Source organism: Dendropsophus ebraccatus, chromosome 9, assembly GCF_027789765.1.
Source record: "Dendropsophus ebraccatus isolate aDenEbr1 chromosome 9, aDenEbr1.pat, whole genome shotgun sequence".
Lineage (NCBI taxonomy): Eukaryota > Metazoa > Chordata > Amphibia > Anura > Hylidae > Dendropsophus > Dendropsophus ebraccatus.
Window position 1 is genome coordinate 113,793,641 of NC_091462.1, and position 22,589 is coordinate 113,816,229.

The following is a 22,589-nucleotide window of genomic DNA, read 5'->3' on the forward strand; positions in this document are numbered from 1 at the left end:
GCTTCTCTTTCAGTGTGAAGGTCTCTATGGACCTATGGATTACTTGGTACGCACTGACAGTTGTAATCTTATAAAATGAAAAATTCCTTAAAATGAAGATCAGAAATAAGAAAAAAAAAAAAAAAACAAGAATACTGTGTGTGAACATAGCCTAAGACACATTTATATAAATCAGGAAAAAATGCCCATCTGCCCACTTTAATGGCAGTTTTTACACCCAGAACCACTTTGGGCCAGGCGGTAAATTATGATTAATATTATATTTTTTGTAACAAAAAACAAAAGGGCTAAAAACTGAGAAGAACAATCCTGTGAATAAGAAACCCCCTTCAGCCTGGTTGATAATCTTAGTAAATTATGTGTCGTATAGTTTATACATTTCTGTAAATGTGTATATCTGTACTGCATAGTATATATATATATGTGTGTGTGTGGTATAGTATGTATATATATATATATATATATATATATGTGTGTATGTTTATATCTGTACTGTAGTGGTATACATTTATATTTATCTGTACTGTAGTGGTATACATTTATATTTATCTGTACTGTAGTGGTATACATATATATATCTGTGCTGCAGTGGTATACATATATATATCTGTGCTGCAGTGGTATACATATATATATATCTGTGCTGCTGTGGTATACATATATATATCTGTGCTGCAGTGGTATACATATATATATCTGTGCTGCAGTGGTATACATATATATCTGTGCTGCAGTGGTATACATATATATATATGTGTATATATATATATACATATATATACATATATACCTATGCTGCAGTGGTATACATATATATATGTGTATATATATATATATATATATACATATATACCTATGCTGCAGTGGTATACATATATATATGTGTATATATATATATATATATATATATATATATACATATATACCTATGCTGCAGTGGTATACATATATACCTATGCTGCAGTGGTATACATTTATGGCGTTGTTTGCTCCTGTATCAGTATGCACCTGGTGCTGTAATCATCGCCCACACAACGAGGAGAAACCCAGGTGTAAATTGCCACATCGACCAATCACAGCTCAGCTCTCACTTTATCAGACCGTTCCTGTCTTCCACACTTTGATCTCTCTGGGTTAATGAGCAGCTCCGTCCATTATCTTCCATGGATTTCTATCTTCCCGCCTCAGTGTAAATGTGTGTGGGGGGAGGGGATCAGGAAAACAGCCGTCATCTCAGTGACAATACTGCAGTAATGGACGGTATAGCGAGGAAACTGCAGACGGCTGACACTGTTAGGGTCCATTTACAGGGCCAATATGAAGCCATGGCAGGATGGCAGTGTGTGCTGATCAGCTGTGCTTTTATACAGGGCAATGAATCAAGTGGCTGGGCTGCACAAACAATCCCCAACAGACCCCCCCCCCCCCTCCCCGACCAATCCCCTCAGGGGCGTAACCAGAAAGGGCTGGGCCACATAGCAAACTTTTGATTGGGCCTCCCTGCTCTCCTCATCCTACTGTAGATACCATATGTGAAGCATCTCCCCTCGTATTCCATACAGTAGATAGTGCCCCCTTCGTGGGCATCTTCCCTAGCCTAGTGCCCCCATGGTAGGCATCTTCCCTAGTGCCCCCATGGTAGGCATCTTCCCTAGTGCCCCCATGGTAGGCATCTTCCCTAGTGCCCCCATGGTAGGCATCTTCCCTAGCCTAGTGCCCCCATGGTAGGCATCTTCCCTAGTGCCCCCATGGTAGGCATCTTCCCTAGCCTAGTGCCCCCATGGTAGGCATCATCCCTAGTGCCCCCATGGTAGGCATCATCCCTAGTGCCCCCATGGTAGGCATCTTCCCTAGCCTAGTGCCCCCATGGTAGGCATCTTTCCTAGTGTCCTCAGTGGTATGCATCTCACCTTGTATCCCTCCTGTGTATAGTGTCCCCCATGGTAGGCACCTCCCTTGGTAGTATGATGACAGCTCAGGAGGCCCAGTGTATTTCAGGGATGGGCCCCCTGATGTGGTTATCAGCCACTATTAGCCTGTGCAGATGGCAGCTGTTAAAGCTTCCTGTGATCCGCTGTCGGGGGGCAGGAATTGTCTGCCTCTGTGAGCCTCTGTGATCTGGGGAGGGGCTGTCAGTGCCCCTCGGTGGGTTCGCCCGGACCCCCTTGCCACATGGGCCCCATAGCAGTTGCATGGTCTGCCTCCATGACAGCTACATCACTGTGAGCAGCCGCTCAGTAACGCTGCAGGTCCCGCACTGTGATCGCACCGAGAGAAGCGGGATTACAGATGATTCCTTCCAGCCAGCCATGACTAGTCCAGAGGAAAGGACCGCCCCCTTGCCTAAATAACAGATAGTTAGCATATGGCACAGGAGATAATAAAACTATATTTTGGGGGTTAGCTGGAAGCATCAGACGTAAAAGCCTATGGATACAATTAGCTTGTGCTAAACATAGGGCAAAATGAATGTGAATATATGTTAAAAATGGCAAAAAAACTCTGTTCACACAATGTTGAAATTGAGTGGATGGCCGCCACATAACAGTAAATAACGGCCATTATTTCAATACAACAGCCGTTGTTCTAAAATAACAGCAAATATTTGCCATTAAATGGCGGCCATCCACTCAATTTCACCATTGTGTGAACAGATCCTTTCTGTGTTTTTAATCCACTCCTGGTTTTGGTTGCAATATGAGGACCACAATACTGACTGAAATATACGTAGTGTGAACCCAGCCTAAGACTGTGTTCACATACGGTGTTTTTATTGCCTTTTTTAATGGGGTTTTGCCTGTACTCCCTGTATTACTCACATGTATGTTATTGCCCTATACCTTCTATATGCAGCCGCTATATATGTATCGTTTTCTTGTTTGCAGATGATACCAAGTTTCTTGACTTTCTTGACTCCATATTTTCAGTCAAACCCCAGAACACAAAAGGTAGGTGTAGGAAATGAAATCACAGTGAAGTCTCTATGTTTAACCTTGTGCTTAGACTCCATGTAACCTAACTGTACCCCCACCCTACTTGCCTATATAAGTGATTACAGTGTAGTTACATCCAGTTACTCACAGGGGGCATCTCATCTGATTGGAGTTAACGTCTTTCTTCTCCATCTGGCCCTGGCCATCATGAATACTTCTATCAGTCACAAATTATTTCAGCAGAACCTCTCCCAATATAATATTCCCCTTCTATGCTCTATATAGTAGTTAAAGTGAAGGTTCCATCTTGTAATTCAGATTTTATTTGGTCATTACCCTGTCTGCACCGACACGGGGATCCTACTGACGCAGTCCATTTTTCAAAACGGACAGGTTCCCGTACTCTGTGTCATTCTCTTTTTGTGCACCAGCCCCCTGTATGCAGTGAAGGCGGGCTGAGGGAGGAGATATCATTATGTGGTGGCCAAGCTCTGCTGGACGGCACGACCAATCACTTGCCAGATGGTACTGTGTGACTCCACTAGTGTAGTGGGTGGTCGAAATATAGCTCAGCCAGGTGTTATGTTGTCGTGACACCAGTGCACACAGGTATGATGGCACACCTGCTTTTATTTTAGTGAGGCTGGCTATATCTTTTCCCCTGTGGTCAGTAACCTGTAGAATACTTGAGAGTAGAGAGAATACTTGTGCCCGTGTTTTGACTCTTTTTTGGTCTTTGCACCACCTATTGCCGACCAGTGTTGGGCGACCCGTCCTAGAGGGTGACACAAGCCCCAGACATTGTTACCTGAGTTGAGCAGAGTGGTCAGAATTTTCTGGTTACACCTGCGCTGCGAGATAGAGTCCGTAGGCTTCTAGCAACTTTGCTCTATCCGGATCAGTTCCTCTTTCTTCATGATACGGTCCTGCACTTTTAGACTTGTTCTCGGCGTGGGATGGGATGATCCCTCTTTAAGTGTGCGTTCAGCACTGCATAGTGTGTAAAAGTGTAGCTTTCAAGACGTGTCTAGGTTTCGTATGTGCGTCTGCTCTGCTTAACTTCTAGACTAAGACTCTCCTAGACTGACTGTGTGAGTCCCATAACAGGGGACCTGGCATAGGCCAGGGCCCAACTTGACCGCTGTAGGGAGCGTGCTAGTCTGCGTCCCTCCTCTACAGAATCTAGGGTAAGACTCCCAAAAGTGTGGCTACACTTCCTCTCCCGATGTGACAACTTCCTACAGCATCTGTAACGTGTGCTGTGAGTGGGTGAGAAGAGAGTAATAATAATAATAATAATTTTTATTTATATAGCGCCAACAGATTGCGCAGCACTTTACAATTCTTGCAAGGAAAAGAGAAGGATAGAGATAAGCAGAAAAGGGAAAGAGCTCTCATTGGTGCACAGACCACAGAACAAATAACCCTTTAGACATCACAGCTGTGCAATACTTAGGTATACAGTATAAATACCAGCGACATCTAGTGGCAAAACTTCAGTAATAACTCACCACCACTAAGACTTTACAGTACAGCCCTTTGCGAGAGGTGTAAGAACAGGCAACACCTGTGGTGGGACACCACAATTACACTTGGGGGCATGAAGTCCGCCTCCAGTGCACAAGAAAATGGTTCCAAGACAGCGTTTTGCAAAATGGACCATGTCACCAGGGCTACCATGCGGGCATGTAATCCCCCTGGTAGTAGGTCCCTCTTAGTGGGCACACCACTGTAGGTAATCCTCCCAGGGAAAAGGCCCTCTCCACAATAGACATCCCCCTACAGGTAATCCCTCTGGTAGTTGCCCCCCCACTCCCTCCTGTAGTTAATACCCCTTGCAGTTAGCCCCCTCTATGTAATATGCACAATGTAGTAAGGCCTTCCTGTAGGTAATTCCCCTGTTAGGTAGCCCCCCCCCCCCCAGAGGATAGCCTCCCCCATGTAAGGTATCTCCCCTCTTAGTTACCCCCCCCCCCCCCCATGTTCAGCACCTGCCCTGTTAGTTAATTTCCCCCCATGCAGGCATCCTCTCTGTGTATTAAAATAAAGCCATACTTACCTCCTCCGGTGTCTCGTCTACCTGCGCTACAGCACAAATGATGTCCCTTGTGTGCTAGAGCGCTGGGGAGGCAGCGGCCTCTGGTGGTTGGAATTATAATGTTGCCTGTGGCCACTTAAAGCAAATGTACCATTGGTACATCACTTTTCTGTATTTACCACAACTAGTCAAACACTGTCCCAGCTCCCGGCATCATATATATACATGATGCTGAGCGGGGAGAGAGTCCACTACAGGGCTTCCTCATCTATGGATTACGGGACGTGGGGATAAGCCCTTAGGGAAAGTGAGGTGGGACTGTCGCATGCTGCTTTGTGCTGAGTATGACCATTGCTGCCAGGGACTGCAACCTCACTAATTGTGCAATAGTCTGCAGTAAAATGACATGTTCTGCAACAGCTTTGTGGTGAAAATCAATGAATTCCGGGACTTGTAGCACTGAGCAACTTCTCAACCAGGTAATACAACCCGGAACTTTAGAACTAAGGGGGATTTATCAAACATGGTGTAAAGTGAAACTGGCCCAGCTGCCCCTAGCAACCAATCAGATTCCACCTTTCATTTTTCAAAGAGTCTGTGAGGAATGAAAAGTGGAATCTGATTGGTTGCCGGGGGCAACTGGGCCAGTCTCACTTTACACCAGTTTGATAAATTTCCCCCTAAGACTCCAAACAAATGGATTTCTGGTGGTTTTAGAACGGAGGCAGACAGGTAACAATGCCATATGCTTCTGCCGTGTGGTTATTTATCGGATGTTGGAGTGCCCCTTTAAGACATAAGGGTGCGATATAATGTGATATATCTCTCATACTGCATGTTCTGATTGCAGACCAGGAGCATTTTGTGGACAGACATCGGGCAGCACTGATCGAGCAGGTTCCTCTGGTGACTCCCATCCTGGACGACCTCTATCAGAGGAAGCTGCTGATCCGAGAAGCCTATGACGGGATACGCAGTATGGACACCTCCCAGGAGCAGATGAGGGAGCTCTACCGCTACGTGGAATACTGGAGAATCCAAGACAAGGAGCAGTTCCTGCAATCTCTGAGAAGACATAGCGCTCCACTCATCAGGAAGCTGCGAAGGGCACAGTAGTCGTACATCATAGAAATATTTGTTAGTCACATGCTAATAGAATAACATTGTCTCCACTGAGATTTTCCTTTCCCTGAAGTACAAAGGCAGCGCGCATTTTAAGGATAGAAGATGGGTTACTAGTAATACATGATTACAGGTACTCCCACCAGAATAAGAAGCTACAGCGGCTAGCCTTCCATGTGAGGGTGTGTGCACACTGAGGAATTTCAAGCGAAATCTGCTCTTAAGTTCCCGCAGATTCCGCTTAAAATCCCGCTTGCAAAACATGATCAGAGCAATGTTCCATTGTGTTCAATGAGATCTCTCCTCTGTTGTTCACACGACAGAATGTTTAGGCAGAATCTTCCACCGCGGATCCGCTTTCCGCCAAATTCTGACATTATTTGGGTGGATTCTGCTAGACAAATCCTATAGAAGTCGATGGGGTTTGAATTACGCTCCTATTGTGCCAGAGCTGAATGGGCGTGGAATTTCAAGCAGAAAACTTCCTCTTCAATTCCTCGCCTATTCCTCAGTGTGCACACACACTAAAAGTGATAAGCAACAAACAAAGGGCGAGTGCATTCTCCCGTCTATTGGCTTCCAGGAAATGGAAATTTCGGGTGAGAAAATGTAATTTTTTTTCCAGGGTGTCTTATGGCAGCACACAATGGGACTTACCTAGCAATGGATGAGGATGGGAGGGTGGCCATTAATGCTCGCTGGGGAAGGCAGAGCCCTCCCAGTATAGATCGTCCAATCTGTAGTGCTTCACGTAGCTGCTCTGCATACGTGGTCCGAGAGAATGCTGTTTCTTTCAGAACTTGGGAGCTGTGACAGCGGAAACAGTGGAGGACGGCACAACCGGCTGAGAGCAAAGTAACATCAAAGTGTAGGAAGACCTATAGAGTCACATCTCCTCCCTTCCTTCTTGGTCAAACTTGATGGACATGTCCTTTTTCTACCTTACTATGTAACTTTATTTTACCTGGATGTCCTATGGGATACTAATTCTCCTTAAGGAGAGTGTACCATAACATAGACATTCCACTGGGAATGAATTCTGGGAAAAAAAAATATGCAAAATAGCTCTCACACCACTTAGGCAAAGTGGTGTCCCTTCAAGTCAAGTCTCACCCTATCTAGGAGTCTTAGAACACTGACTGGGGATATATGCCAAGCCAAATAATCACTCCAAAAGGAAAGAGGTGTTCTTCCCTGAATGTCCTATAGCAGCGCACAGTAGGTCAAACTGTTTATTTATATATTTATGGTGTGCAGTGTTGCCATGGCAATCTCGTGGGCTTAGAAACGAAGGCCGCGGAATCACCAACGGGGTTAGGCTGTCCGTCATAGCCATGCTCCTGCCGCAGCTGCAGAGGCCAGTGCAGGTGACGGTCTCCGCGGTTTAACCCTATGGCTATGTCCCCACTTTGGGTAATGTCCATCTATTCATAACGGCCACAAATAATGATCATGAACGTTATTTGCGGTCATCATTATCAATAGACAGCCATCATTCCCTTGAAAAATCCAGAAGTGGGAACATAGCCTGTAGATGGGATGTTGCAGTCAGTACTGACCGCTGCATCTATTGGGTGGACGGGGGGAGGGCGTTCCCCTTGTCGTCCATCGGAACTTCCGCAGCACGATCGCGAGGTCCTGATATTGGTCGGGGCAGCGGCTCTGCCAACTATTTAAGCCGGTGAGATCCTGCCACAGACTGGGACCTCCAGGCTATCTGTCAGTGTAAAGATAATATTGTATAGTGCATAGCACAACTGAGGTACTACTATCTAATTTACTAGGGATCTAACAAAAACAAATAGAAAAAAAAAAAATTAAAAAATGTTTTAGAAAAAAAAAATATTAAATTAAAAAAATATATAAAAAAATATCCCTTTCTTAATGAAGAAACATAGATATTTGGTATCGCAGTGTTGGTATCGTGCATGGTGAATGCCGGGGGAAGAAAAAACGGCACCAGAATTGATCTTCCTAATGGGTAAAAACTGGGGTAGGGATAGCTAACAACTGCGGTAGGGATAGGTAACTATTGGGGTAGGGATAGGTAACAACTGGGGAAGGTATAGGTAACAACTGGGGAAGGTATAGGTAACAACTGGGGAAGGGATAGTTTACCCAATGGCACCGATCTGGCCTGCCCCAGCCAGCCCGCTCCATTCATTATCATTAGAAAGGGGTGGGGCGGCTGGGGTTGGATCAGTGCTATGGGGGCCCGGTGCTCCTAATGGTCTCACCAGATCATGGAGCAGAAGACTAACTGCCCCGGAATGGCACTCAGGAGGAAGGTAAGAGACATACTAAACGTAATAACATGCACCTACTCCCCGGCTCCAGCGTTGGGGTCCACATACCGCCGCCGAGGACAATATTGTTATATTTTAGTGGATCGGACAATAAGGCACACTACGATACCAAATATGTTTTCTTACTGTTACATGTATTTATTGGAGGCCGCCATATAACTCACAGGAAGAGAGTCCTGGAAAGAGTCGGGACTGGAGGAACTGGGTTCAGACTGGGCAGCTATACTGGTGGCTCTTCATTCTTATGTCATGGTGATAATACCATTGTGGCATCACTTCCATTGTTTCTATGTACAATATACTCTCTTTATCTCTGGATACAATGTTGTTGGTGTTTCTTTGCTGGCCGTCCCCCAGAACGTGGAGATATTATTGCTGTTCAATATTATTATCACTTAAAGGAGAAGTCCGGCCATTTTTAAAATTCGGCAGGGGGAGGGGACTCTCCAGCACTGACACATCACGACCCAGCTGATGGCGGGACACGGCTCCAGTCATGGCGTCATCACAACATGGCGGGTGAAAAATGGCGGACTTTTCCTTTAATAGTCCTATTATTAATGATGACATTTCTTATAAAAGAAGCAGTATATACAAGAGCAGAGCCATGTGAAACTCCACACACGAAAGGCAGCATCTACATGGCCCAATACTTAGGGCCCAATGACACATCGTGCGGAAAATCGTCATATTATTTGAATTTAAACGATCTTTTAAGCTGACCATAAAATCATTGTTAATCGTTCCCATCGTTTCTTGTATATGTGTTTTTATGTCCCCAAATTGCAACATTCTTACTTTGCCAAAAATCCACAAGGAATTACTGGGGCATAGACCCAGGTGTTGACTCGAGTCTATACAGAGTCAATACCTGACAGAATCCTCAGACAGTACATGGTAAATCTACTATCATACACTAGAGGCCGCATGGTCTCACCACATCTTCCTGGCACAGATGGTCCAGCCCTTTATAGTTCCGTTACGCATATAATATTACCATAGAAAAAGAAAGAACCATTCTGACAAACACAATAAGCTAATAGTAAATCTGATTGAATTTGTATCAACACAGAACTACAACCACAAGTAATACCACCAGCTCAGAGCAGCGGCCCCTGCGACCCGACATACTGTACGGTAACCTCCTCCTGGGTTGGTGGGAACATATTATACCTCTCCCAGCTGATGAAGTCTGGAGGATCCACCATATGATCCCTTTATGGACCCCTTATAGTGACAAAGTTCTCCTCCTACGGTCAGGTGCTAAGGATAGTCTCAGCTTATTGCAGCTTAAATACTGACTTGTAGCTAGAGTGATCATCAGGATGAAAGAAGAATAGCCGCCCAGCATAGACAGGGGTGCCCCTTGATCCCCTTTACCGCGGCCTCACCACCTAAAGGCACTAGCCGGACATGGCTGGGAAGACAAGGTTTGTAGGAAGAAAGATAATCTTTTATATAAGTTCCAGCAACTGAGTCCTGGCCTCAGGCCAGGGCCTGGAGGAATCTCTGCAGCAGGATATAGTCTTGCTCATACATTCTGACAGGAAAATCTGCTGCAACCAGTCCAGACCCTACTATATATAGGGCTCTTCAGGGGGGGATCTGATAGGTTAGTGACCTCTGAGGTAGCAAACTCAGGGATTGGTTAAGCATAAATCATCAGACAGTGGCAAGGAACATATATAATCAATAAAGCAATCAGTTAACCCTTTTCACAGTTCCTCCTTCAGCCATGCAATATAAGGTGCAAGTCACAGTGACACCTGGTGGTGGGAGCAGCATACTACAACCTACTGTCCGGTGCCAGGTGTGACTGTATGCAGTGACACGGAACACAGACTATGTGGCTGAGCAGTGTTCCTGGCAGCAGAGGAAGGTTACATGCTGTCACACACACCTGTAGAGCTGACAGACAGCAGCGCCACTCACAGTGTTATAAGTGAACTGTTACGGTTAATGAGGAAAGGTTCCAGCAGGTGGGTGGAGCTGTTCTAGGGACCCGAACATAAAAACCTTACTGTGTAAGGAAACCTTCAAGTCGAGTACAGTACAAGCTGTGGGGAGAAGGGAGGAAAGGGGGGGATAGCTGGAGGTGACAGGAGAGGGGAGCACAGCTGGAGGTGACAGGAGAGGGGAGCACAGCTGAAGGGGTGACACGAGAGGGGAGCACAGCTGGAGGGGTGAGAGGAGAAGGAAGCACAGCTGGAGGTGACAGGAGAGGAGGAGACAGCTGGAGGTGACAGGAGAGGGGGGCACAGCTGGAGAGGTGACAGGAGAGGGGAGCACAGCTGGAGGGGTGACACGAGAGGGGAGCACAGCTGGAGGAAACTGGAGAGGGGAGCACAGCTGGAGGAAACTGGAGAGGGGAGCACAGCTGGAGGTGAGAGGAGAGGGGGGCACAGCTGGAGGGGTGACAGGAGAAGGAAGCATAGCTGGAGAGGTGACAGGAGAGGGGAACACAGCTGAAAGGGTGACAGGAGAGGGGAGCACAGGTGGAGGTGACAGGAGAGGGGGCACAGCTAGAGAGGTGACAGGAGAGGGGAACACAGCTGGAGGGGTGACACGAGAGGGGAGCACAGCTGGAGGTGACAGGAGAGGAGGAGACAGCTGGAGGTGACAGGAGAGGGGGGCACAGCTGGAGAGGTGACAGGAGAGGGGAGCACAGCTGGAGGGGTGACAGGAGAGGGCAGCACAGCTGGAGGGGTGAAAGGAGAGGGGGGCACAGCTGGAGGGGTGACAGGAGAGGGGAGCACAGATAGAGGTGACAGGAGAGGGGGGGCACAGCTGGAGGAAACAGGAGAGGGGAGCACAGCTGGAGGGGTGACAGGAGAGGGGAACACAGCTGGAGGGGTGACAGGAGAGGGAAGCATAGCCGGAGGGGTGGCAGCAGAGGGAAGCACAGTTGGAGGGAAGACATTATAGGGGAACACAGCTGGAGGTGTCAGGAGAAGGGGGGGCACAGCTTCAGGTGACAGGAGAGGGGAGCACAGCTGGAGGGTTGACAGGAGAAGGAAGCACAGCTGGAGGGGTGAAAGGAGAGGAGGGACCAGCTGGAGGTGACAAGAGAGGGGGCACAGCTGGAGGTGACAGGAGAGGGGAGCACAGCTGGAGGTGACAGGAGAGGGGAGCACAGCTGGAGGGGTTACAGGAGAGGGGGGCTTGGCTGGATGTGACAGGATAGAGGTGCACAGCTGGAGGGTTGATAGGAGAGGGGAGCACCGCTGGAGGTGACAGGAGAGGGGAGCACAACTGGAGGTGACAGGAGAGGGGGACACAGCTGGAGGTGACAGGAGAGGGGAGCACAGCTGGAGGTGACAGGAGAGGGGGACACAGCTGGAGGTGACAGGAGAGGGGAGCACAGCTGGAGGTGACAGGAGAGGGGAGCACAGCTGGAGGTGACAGGAGAAGGGAGCACAGCTGGAGGTGACAGGAGAGGGGAGCACAGCTGGAGGGGTGACAGGAGAGGGGAGCACAGCTGGAGGGACAGGAGAGGGGAGCACAACTGGAGGTGACAGGAGAGGGGAGCACAGCTGGAGGGGACAGGAGAGGGGAGCACAGCTGGAGGAGTGACAGGAGAGGGGAGCACAGCTGGAGGGGACAGGAGAGGGGAGCACAGCTGGAGGAGTGACAGGAGAGGGGAGCACAGCTGGAGGGGATAGGAGAGGGGAGCACAGCTGGAGGTGACAGGAAAGGATAATACTGCTGGGGGGAGAGGGGAGCACAGCTGTAGTTGACAGTAGAGGGGAACACAGCTGGAGGTGACAGGAGAGGGAAGCACAGCTGGAGGGGTGAGAGGAGAGCACAGCTGGAGCGGAGACAGGAGAGGAGAGCAAAGCTGGAGGTGACAGGAGAGGAGAGCACAGCTGGATGTTACAGGAGAGGGGAACCGAGCTGGAGGTGACAGGAGAGGGGAACACAGCTGGGGGGGAAGGAGAGGGGAGCACATCTGGAGGTGACAGGAGAAGGGAGCACAGCTGGAGGAAACATGAGAGGGGAGCACAGCTGGATGTTACAGGAGAGGGGAAAACAGCTGGAGGTGACAGAAGAGGGGAACACAGCTGGGGGGAAAGGAGAGGGGAGCACATCTGGAGGTGACAGGAGAAGGGAGCACAGCTGGAGGTGACAGGAGAGGGGAACACAGCTGGAGGAAACATGAGAGGGGAGCACAGCTGGAGGTGACGAGAGGAGGGCACAGCTGGAGGTGAAAGGAGAAGGGAGCACATCTGGAGGTGACAGGAGAGGGGAGCACAGCTGGAGGGGTGACAGGAGAGGGGGGCAAAGCTGGATGTGACAGGAGAGGGGAGCACAGCTGGAGGGTTGATAGGAGAGGGGAGCACAGCTGGAGGGGACAGGAGAGGGGAGCACAGCTGGAGGTGATGAGAGGAGGGCACAGCTGGAGGTGAAAGGAGAAGGGAGCACAGCTGGAGGTGACAGGAGAGGGGAGCACATCTGGAGGTGACAGGAGAGGGGAGCACAGCTGGAGGGGTGACAGGAGAGGGGGGCAAAGCTGGATGTGACAGGAGAGGGGAGCACAGCTGGAGGGTTGATAGGAGAGGGGAGCACAGCTAGAGGGGACAGGAGAGGGGAGTACAGCTGGAGGTGACAGGAGAGGGGAACACAGCTGGCGGGGTGACAGGAGAGGGGGACACAGCTGGAGGGGACAGGAGAGGGGAGCACAGCTAGAGGTGACAGGAGAGGGGGCACAGCTGGATGTGACAGGAGAGGGGAGCAGAGCTGGAGGTGACAGGAGGGGGGGACACAGCTGGAGGTGACAGGAGAGGGGAGAACAGCTGGAGGTGACAGGAGAGGGGACACAGCTGGAGGTGACAGGAGAGGGGAGAACAGCTGGAGGTGACAGGAGAGGGGAGCACAGCTGGAGGTGACAGGAGAGGAGAGCACAGCTGGAGGGACAGGAGAGGGGGACACAGCTGGAGGTGACAGGAGAGGGGAGCACAGCTGGAGGTGACAGGAGAGGGGAGCACAGCTGGAGGGGTGACAGGAGAGGGGAACACAGCTGGAGGGGTGACAGGAGAGGGGAGCACAGCTGGAGGGGTGACAGGAGAGGGGAGCATAGCCGAAGGGGTGGCAGCAGAGGGAAGCACAGTTGGAGGGAAGACATTATAGGGGAACACAGCTGGAGGTGGCAGGAGAAGGGGGGGGGCACAGCTGGAGGTGACAGGAGAGGGGAGCACAGCTGGAAGGGTGACAGGAGAAGGAAGCACAGCTGGAGGGTGACAGGAGAGGAGGGCACAGCTGGAGGTGACAGGAGAGAGGAGCACAGCTGGAGGGGTGACAGGAGAGGGGGGCTCGGCTGGATGTGACAGGAGAGAGGAGCACAGCTGGAGGGGTGACAGGAGAGGGGGGCTCGGCTGGATGTGACAGGAGAGGGGAGCACAGCTGGAGGTGACAGGAGAGAGGAGCACAGCTGGAGGGGTGACAGGAGAGGGGGGCTCGGCTGGATGTGACAGGATAGGGGAGCACAGCTGTAGAGGTGACAGGAGAGGGTGGCACAGCTGGATGTGACAGAAGAGGGGTGCACAGCTGGAAGGTTGATAGGAGAGGGGAGCACAGCTGGAGGGGACAGGAGAGGGGGACACAGCTGGAGGTGACAGGAGAGGGGAGCACAGCTGGAGGTGACAGGAGAGGGGAGCACAGCTGGAGGGGTAACAGGAGAGGGGAGCACAGCTGGAGGGGTGACAGGAGAGGGGAGCACAGCTGGAGGTGAGAGGAGAGGGGGGCACAGCTGGAGGGGTGACAGGAGAAGGAAGCATAGCTGGAGAAGTGACAGGAGAGGGGAACACAGCTGAAAGGGTGACAGGAGAGGGGAGCACATCTGGAGGGGTGACAGAAGAGGGCAGCACAGGTGGAGGTGACAGGAGAGGGGGCACAGCTGGAGAGGTGACAGGAGAGGGGAACACAGCTGGAGGGGTGACACGAGAGGGGAGCACAGCTGGAGGTGACAGGAGAGGAGGAGACAGCTGGAGGTGACAGAAGAGGGGGGCACAGCTGGAGAGGTGACAGGAGAGGGGAGCACAGCTGGAGGGGTGAAAGGAGAGGGGAGCACAGCTGGAGGGGTGACAGGAGAGGGCAGCACAGCTGGAGGGGTGACAGGAGAGGGCAGCAAAGCTGGAGGGGTGACAGGAGAGGGCAACACAGCTGGAGAGGTGACAGGAGAGGGGAGCACAGCTGGAGGGGTGACAGGAGAGGGCAGCACAGCTGGAGGGGTGACAGGAGAGGGCAGCACAGCTGGAGGGGTGACAGGAGAGGGCAGCACAGCTGGAGAGGTGACAGGAGAGGGGAGCACAGCTGGAGGGGTGACAGGAGAGGGCAGCAAAGCTGGAGGGGTGACAGGAGAGGGCAGCAAAGCTGGAGGGGTGACAGGAGAGGGCAACACAGGTGGAGGTGCAGTGTCCCAGAACATGCAGACTACTACTCCTATTATGGCCATTTCTCTTGCTGTGTCCATGCCTGTTCTGGTAAGTGTTTGCACTGCAACTGCTGCTGGTTTTCCCCTAGTATTCTCTAGTAATGTGCATTCTCATGTGTATTCTCATGTATTCCTGTGTATTACAGTGTACAGTGGTATGCAAGGCTGCTGATCACGTGACCTGTAACCATGGTTCCTCCAATGGCCGACTAGCTCTGGCCAGGAGCAACCATGTGACCTCCCACTTCCTCCTAACAAGTTAGTCTTCCCCTTGCTGCTGAGCAAGGAGGTTGTGTGTGTCGTCCCTCTCCTGCCTCAGAGGAGTTGTGGATCGAGTGCTCTGCTGTATTCAAGTCTTCGGCTGTATCTGCCTGCTCAAGTGACCGGATTCTTCTCTCTCATCTGGGTGTCATTCCGTTATCTCTCCTCATCGCTGCAAGGATTCACAGCAAGTATTATTCTCAAGCTAATCCACCCAGCAACGCTATTTCTCTCATACTCCTACTCCCATCATCCGGCACGTATTCTCCCAGCCTATGCAGCACCACTCCTGCTTTATTTGTCAAAGCCTGCTATATACCCGGTTGCATCCGGACAGAACTGTTGCTACTAGTTACCTCATCTATAATAAAACCGCTGTTACTGAACCCTGGCATTGGTGTCCACTAACTGGTGCCCTGACTAAGTGCAGCGAAGAATCGCATGCCCATCATCACCCGCAGATTCCACAGACCGGCCCTACAGCTGTGCTGCCCTCAGGCCTATACCGTGACAAGTATACACCCTGCAGCTGCCCCGGTCATTGCCCGCTCATAACACCAGCACTGCGGAAGTGGCCCCCAAGGGCCAGGGCATCGCAGAGGTGACAGGAGAGGGGGGCACAGCTGGAGGGGTGACAGGAGAGGGGAGCACAGATAGAGGTGACAGGAGAGGGGGGGCACAGCTGGAGGGGTGACAGGAGAGGGGAACACAGCTGGAGGGGTGACAGGAGAGGGAAGCATAGCCGGAGGGGTGGCAGCAGAGGGAAGCACAGTTGGAGGGAAGACATTATAGGGGAACACAGCTGGAGGTGTCAGGAGAAGGGGGGGGGGGGGGCACAGCTTCAGGTGACAGGAGAGGGGAGCACAGCTGGAGGGTTGACAGGAGAAGGAAGCACAGCTGGAGGGGTGAAAGGAGAGGAGGGACCAGCTGGAGGTGACAGGAGAGGGGGCACAGCTGGAGGTGACAGGAGAGGGGGCACAGCTGGAGGTGACAGGAGAGGGGAGCACAGCTGGAGGTGACAGGAGAGGGGAGCACAGCTGGAGGGGTTACAGGTTAGGGGGGCTTGGCTGGATGTGACAGGATAGGGGTGCACAGCTGGAGGGTTGATAGGAGAGGGTAGCACAGCTGGAGGGAACAGGAGAGGGGGCACAGCTGGATGTTACAGGAGAGGGGAACCGAGCTGGAGGTGACAGGAGAGGGGAACACAGCTGGGGGGGGGGGGAGGGGAGCACATCTGGAGGTGACAGGAGAAGGGAGCACAGCTGGAGGAAACATGAGAGGGGAGCACAGCTGGATGTTACAGGAGAGGGGAACACAGCTGGAGGTGACAGAAGAGGGGAACACAGCTGGGGGAAAGGAGAGGGAAGCACATCTGGAGGTGACAGGAGAAGGGAGCACAGCTGGAGGTGACAGGAGAGGGGAACACAGCTGGAGGAAACATGAGAGGGGAGCACAGCTGGAGGTGACGAGAGGAGGGCACAGCTGGAGGTGAAAGGAGAAGGGAGCACAGCTGAAGGTGACAGGAGAGGGGAGCACAGCTGGAGGGGTGACAGGAGAGGGGGGCAAAGCTGGATGTGACAGAAGAGAGGGGAGCACAGCTGGAGGGTTGATAGGAGAGGGGAGCACAGCTGGAGGGGACAGGAGAGGGGAGTACAGCTGGAGGTGACAGGAGATGGGAACAGAACTGGGGGGGGAAGGAAAGGGGAGCACATCTGGAGGTGACAGGAGAGGGGAACACAGCTGGCGGGCTGACAGGAGAGGGGGACAAAGCTGGAGGGGACAGGAGAGGGGAGCACAGCTAGAGGTGACAGGAGAGGGGGCACAGCTGGATGTGACAGGAGAGGGGAGCACAGCTGGAGGTGACAGGAGGGGGGAGCAGAGCTGGAGGTGACAGGAGAGGGGAGCACAGCTGGAGGTGACAGGAGAGGGGAGCAGAGCTGGAGGTGATAGGAGAGGGGAGCACAGCTGGATGTGACAGGAGAAGGGAGCACAGCTGGAGGTGACAGGAGAGGGGAGCAGAGCTGGAGGTGACAGGAGAGGGGAGCAGAGCTGGAGGTGACAGGAGGGGGGGACACAGCTGGAAGTGACAGGAGAGGGGAGCAGAGCTGGAGGTGACAGGAGGGGGGGACACAGCTGGAGGTGACAGGAGAGGGGGCACAGCTGGATGTGACAGGAGAAGGGAGCACAGCTGGAGGTGACAGGAGAGGGGAGCAGAGCTGGAGGTGACAGGAGAGGGGAGCAGAGCTGGAGGTGACAGGAGGGGGGGACACAGCTGGAAGTGACAGGAGAGGGGAGAACAGCTGGAGGTGACAGGAGAGGGGAGCACAGCTGGAGGTGACAGGAGAAGGGGGGCACAGCTGGAGGTGAAAGGAGAGGGGAGCACAGCTGGAGGTGACAGGAGAAGGGGGACACAGCTGGAGGTGAAAGGAGAGGGGAGCACAGCTGGAGGTGACAGGAGAGGAGAGCACAGCTGGAGGGACAGGAGAGGGGGACACAGCTGGAGGGGTGACAGGAGAGGGGAACACAGCTGGAGGGGTGACAGGAGAGGGGAGCACAGCTGGAGGGGTGACAGGAGAGGGGAGCATAGCCGGAGGGGTGGCAGCAGAGGGAAGCACAGTTGGAGGGAAGACATTATAGGGGAACACAGCTGGAGGTTGCAGGAGAAGGCGGGGGCACAGCTGGAGGTGACAGGAGAGGGGAGCACAGCTGGAAGGGTGACAGGAGAAGGAAGCACAGCTGGAGGGTGACAGGAGAGGAGGGCACAGCTGGAGGTGACAGGAGAGAGGAGCACAGCTGGAGGGGTGACAGGAGAGGGGGGCTCGGCTGGATGTGACAGGAGAGAGGAGCACAGCTGGAGGGGTGACAGGAGAGGGGGGCTCGGCTGGATGTGACAGGAGAGGGGAGCACAGCTGGAGGTGACAGGAGAGAGGAGCACAGCTGGAGGGGTGACAGGAGAGGGGGGCTCGGCTGGATGTGACAGGATAGGGGAGCACAGCTGTAGAGGTGACAGGAGAGGGTGGCATAGCTGGATGTGACAGGAGAGGGGAGCACAGCTGGAAGATTGATAGGAGAGGGGAGCACAGCTGGAGGGGACAGGAGAGGGGGACACAACTGGAGGTGACAGGAGAGGGGAGCACAGCTGGAGGTGACAGGAGAGGGGAGCACAGCTGGAGGGGTGTCAGGAGAGGGGAGCACAGCTGGAGGTGACAGGAAAAGGGAGCACAGCTGGAGGTGACAGGAGAGGGGGCACAGCTGGAGGTGACAGGAGAGGGGAGCACAGCTGGAGGTGACAGGAGAGGGGAACACAGGTGGAGGGGTGACAGGAGAGGGGGGCAAAGCTGGATGTGACAGGAGAGGGGAGCACACCTGGAGGGTTGATAGGAGAGGGGAGCACAGCTGGAGGGGACAGGAGAGGGAAACAGGACTGGGGGGGAAGGAGAGGGGAGTACATCTGGAGGTGACAGGAGAGGGGGCACAGCTGGATGTGACAGGAGAAGGGAGCACATCGGGAGGTGACAGGAGAAGGGAGCACAGCTGGCGGGGTGACAGGAGAGGGGACACAGCTGGAAGTGAAAGGAGAGGGGAGCACAGCTGGAGGTGACAGGAGAGGGGAGCACAGCTGGAGGTGACAGGAGAGGGGAGCACAGCTGGCGGGGTGACAGGAGAGGGGACACAGCTGGAAGTGAAAGGAGAGGGGAGCACAGCTGGAGGTGACAGGAGAGGGGAGCACAGCTGAAGGGGTGACAGGAGAGGGGAACACAGCTGGAGGGGTGACAGGAGAGGGGGCACAGCTAGCGGGGTGAGAGGAGAGGGGGACACAGCTGGAGGTGACAGGAGAGGGGAGCACAGCTGGAGGTGACAGGAGAAGGGAGCACAGCTGGAGGTGACAGGAGAGGGGGACACAGCTGGAGGTGACAGGAGAGGGGAGCACAGCTGGAGGGGTGACAGGAGAGGGGAGCATAGCCGGAGGGGTGGCAGCAGAGGGAAGCACAGTTGGAGGGAAGACATTATAGGGAAACACAGCTGGAGGTGGCAGGAGAAGGGGGGGGGGCACAGCTGGAGGTGACAGGAGAGGGGAGCACAGCTGGAGGTGACAGGAGAGGGGAGCACAGCTGGAGGGGTGACAGGAGAAGGAAGCACAGCTGGAGGGGTGACAGGAGAGGAGGGCACAGCTGGAGGTGACAGGAGAGGGGAGCACAGCTGGAGGTGACAGGAGAGGGGAGCACAGCTGGAGGGGTGACAGGAGAGGGGAGCACAGCTGGAGGTGACAGGAGAGGGGAGCACAGCTGGAGGGGTGACAGGAGAGGGGGGCTCGGCTGGATGTGACAGGATAGGGGAGCACAGCTGTAGAGGTGACAGGAGAGGGGGCACACCTGGATGTGACAGGAGAGGGGTGCACAGCTGGAGGGTTGATAGGAGAGGGGAGCACAGCTGGATGTTACAGGAGAGGGGAACACAGCTGGAGGTGACAGAAGAGGGGAACACAGCTGGGGGGAAAGGAGAGGGGAGCACATCTGGAGGTGACAGGAGAAGGGAGCACAGCTGGAGGTGACAGGAGAGGACAGCACAGCTGGAGGTGACCGGAGAGGGGAGCACATCTGGAGGTGACAGGAGAGGGGAGCACAGCTGGAGGGGTGACAGGAGAGGGGGGCAAAGCTGGATGTGACAGGAGAGGGGAGCACAGCTGGAGGGTTGATAGGAGAGGGGAGCACAGCTGGAGGGGACAGGAGAGGGGAGCACAGCTGGAGGTGACAGGAGAGGGGAACAGAACTGGGGGGGAAGGAGAGGGGAGCACATCTGGAGGTGTCAGGAGAAGGGAGCACAGCTGGCGGGGTGACAGGATAGGGGGACAGAGCTGGATGTGACAGGAGAAGGGAGCACAGCTGGAGGTGACAGGAGAGGGGAGCACAGCTGGCAGGCTGACAGGAGAGGGGGACACAGCTGGAGGGCACAGGAGAGGGGAGCACCGCTGGAGGTGACAGGAGAGGGGAGCACAACTGGAGGTGACAGGAGAGGGGGACACAGCTGGAGGTGACAGGAGAGGGGAGCACAGCTGGAGGTGACAGGAGAGGGGGACACAGCTGGAGGTGACAGGAGAGGGGAGCACAGCTGGAGGTGACAGGAGAGGGGAGCACAGCTGGAGGTGACAGGAGAAGGGAGCACAGCTGGAGGTGACAGGAGAGGGGAGCACAGCTGGAGGGGTGACAGGAGAGGGGAGCACAGCTGGAGGGACAGGAGAGGGGAGCACAACTGGAGGTGACAGGAGAGGGGAGCACAGCTGGAGGGGACAGGAGAGGGGAGCACAGCTGGAGGAGTGACAGGAGAGGGGAGCACAGCTGGAGGGGACAGGAGAGGGGAGCACAGCTGGAGGAGTGACAGGAGAGGGGAGCACAGCTGGAGGGGATAGGAGAGGGGAGCACAGCTGGAGGTGACAGGAAAGGATAATACTGCTGGGGGGAGAGGGGAGCACAGCTGTAGTTGACAGGAGAGGGGAACACAGCTGGAGGTGACAGGAGAGGGAAGCACAGCTGGAGGGGTGAGAGGAGAGCACAGCTGGAGCGGAGACAGGAGAGGAGAGCAAAGCTGGAGGTGACAGGAGAGGGGAACACAGCTGGAGGGGTGACAGGAGAGGAGGGCACAGCTGGAGGGGTAATAGGAGAGGGGAGCACAGCTGGAGGTGAAAGGAGTGGGGAGCACAGCCAGAGGGGTGACAGGAGAGGAGAGCACAGCTGGAGGGGTGACAGGAGAGGGGGCACAGCTGGATGTGACAGGAGAGGGAAACACAGCTGGAGGGGTGACAGGAGAGGAGAGCACAGCTGAAGGTGAGAGGACAGGGGAGCACAGCTGGAGGTGACAGGAGAGTGGAGCACAGCCAGAGGGGACAGGAGAAGGGAGCACAGCTGGAGGTGACCGGAGAGGGGAGCACAGCTGGAGGTGACAGGAGAGGTGCGCACAGCTGGAGGTGACAGGAGAGGGGAGCACAGCTGGAGGTGACAGGAGAGGGGAGCACAGCTGGAGGTGACAGGAGAAGGGAGCACAGCTGGAGGTGACCGGAGAGGGGAGCACAGCTGGAGGTGACCGGAGAGGAGAGCACAGCTGGAGGTGACAGGAGAGGGGAGCACAGCTGGAGGTGACAGGAGAGGGGGGGCACAGCTGGAGGTGACAGGAGAAGGGAGCACAGCTGGAGGTGACCGGAGAGGGGAGCACAGCTGGAGGTGACAGGAGAGGGGAGCACAGCTGGAGGTGACCGGAGAGGGGAGCACAGCTGGAGGTGACCGGAGAGGGGAGCACAGCTGGAGGTGACCGGAGAGGGGAGCACAGCTGGAGGGGACAGGAGAGGGGGGCACAGTTGGAGCTTACAGGAGAGGAGAGCACAGCTGGAGGGGACAGGAGAGGGGAGCGAGCTGGCGGTGACAGGAGAGGAGGGCACTGCTGGTGTGTGTGGGTGCTGGTGCATACTAACAAAGAGTCCCTGTGTTGTAAAAATAGAACAGCTTTACTGCAGAGTTCTTCAGCAGTACAATACACTTTCACAAATAGATAAATCTTTGACACAGACTTTAGTGCTGGAACTTGTTGTGCTTGAGGAGATGCTTGGAGAAGGAGAGTAGAATAGAGGTGATTGTAGTGGTGCTTGGAGGGTTGAGCAGAGGAGAAGAGTTTGTCGAAGGAACCCCAACCCAATCTAGCTGTGTACTCTGTCGCAACTTGAAGAGATATATATTATAGTGAGAAGTTACTTGTAGTTGTGTTTAGACTGTGTCTGACCACCTTGTGCCCTACAGTGTCGAGTGTCCCGTCCTGTCAGGGTACTACAAGCCCCAGCCGTGGTTATCTGGGCGTAGTTTAGTGTCCGGGCGTCCTAGTTACCTGCATTGCGATATAGGATACATAGACCTTCTTTATGGTAGCTTTGTCCTATCCAGGCTAGTTTCTCTTGTGTTCAGGATACTGCCCTGCACTTTTTAGACGTGTTCTCGGCGTGGGTTAGGGTGTCCCTGGACTCTTCTCCTTTTAAAGTGCACTGCATAGAAGATAAAGTAGAAATACTAGAAGAACTGTTGGTCTCAGGCTGCATCTGTACACACGGAGCTAACTCCTCCTTCAGGGGGTGAGTATAGAGAGCAGGGATAGGTAGAAGAAGAGAAAGCACCTCCTATAGGTCAGCACAGAACACATGGTATAACAGTAACATTAACCCATTACCTTCCTCAGCTGTGCACACATAAAAATATAAAATACTGACACCTAGTGGCGAAATTGTAAACTACTTCATCACCACTGTTAACCTGGAGTGAGAACTTTGCAACAGGTGCATAAGGCACTCAATAGTGGGACGCCACACAGCACCCCTAAAATCACTACAGTGGACCTCCAGCGGAGAGGATAAATGGAAGAGTTTGTTCCCTCCTGTAGTAGCCAGTGACCATAACAAGTCAGGGGCTGGGGTGCCGGTCCTGGTCATGGCTCTCATCCCCCCCCCCCCTCCAGCTCATCAG

The 22,589-nt window shown here is 53.6% G+C and overlaps 1 protein-coding gene across 4 annotated transcripts in view; it reads right to left on the reverse strand.

The window, feature by feature from the left end:
* TRIM72 (tripartite motif containing 72) overlaps positions 1-22,589 on the reverse strand; it is a 37,554-nt gene that overhangs the window by 14,404 nt on the left and 561 nt on the right. For 3 of the 4 annotated variants that reach the window (XM_069984588.1, XM_069984594.1, XM_069984589.1), the window contains exon 2: positions 21,961-22,114. The exons of the other annotated variant lie outside the window; for it this stretch is intronic. In XM_069984588.1, coding sequence (XP_069840689.1) covers positions 21,961-21,983 — 23 coding nt within the window. In that variant the 5' untranslated portion in view covers positions 21,984-22,114. The remainder of the gene's footprint in view (positions 1-21,960; positions 22,115-22,589) is intronic. 4 annotated transcript variants of the gene reach the window in all.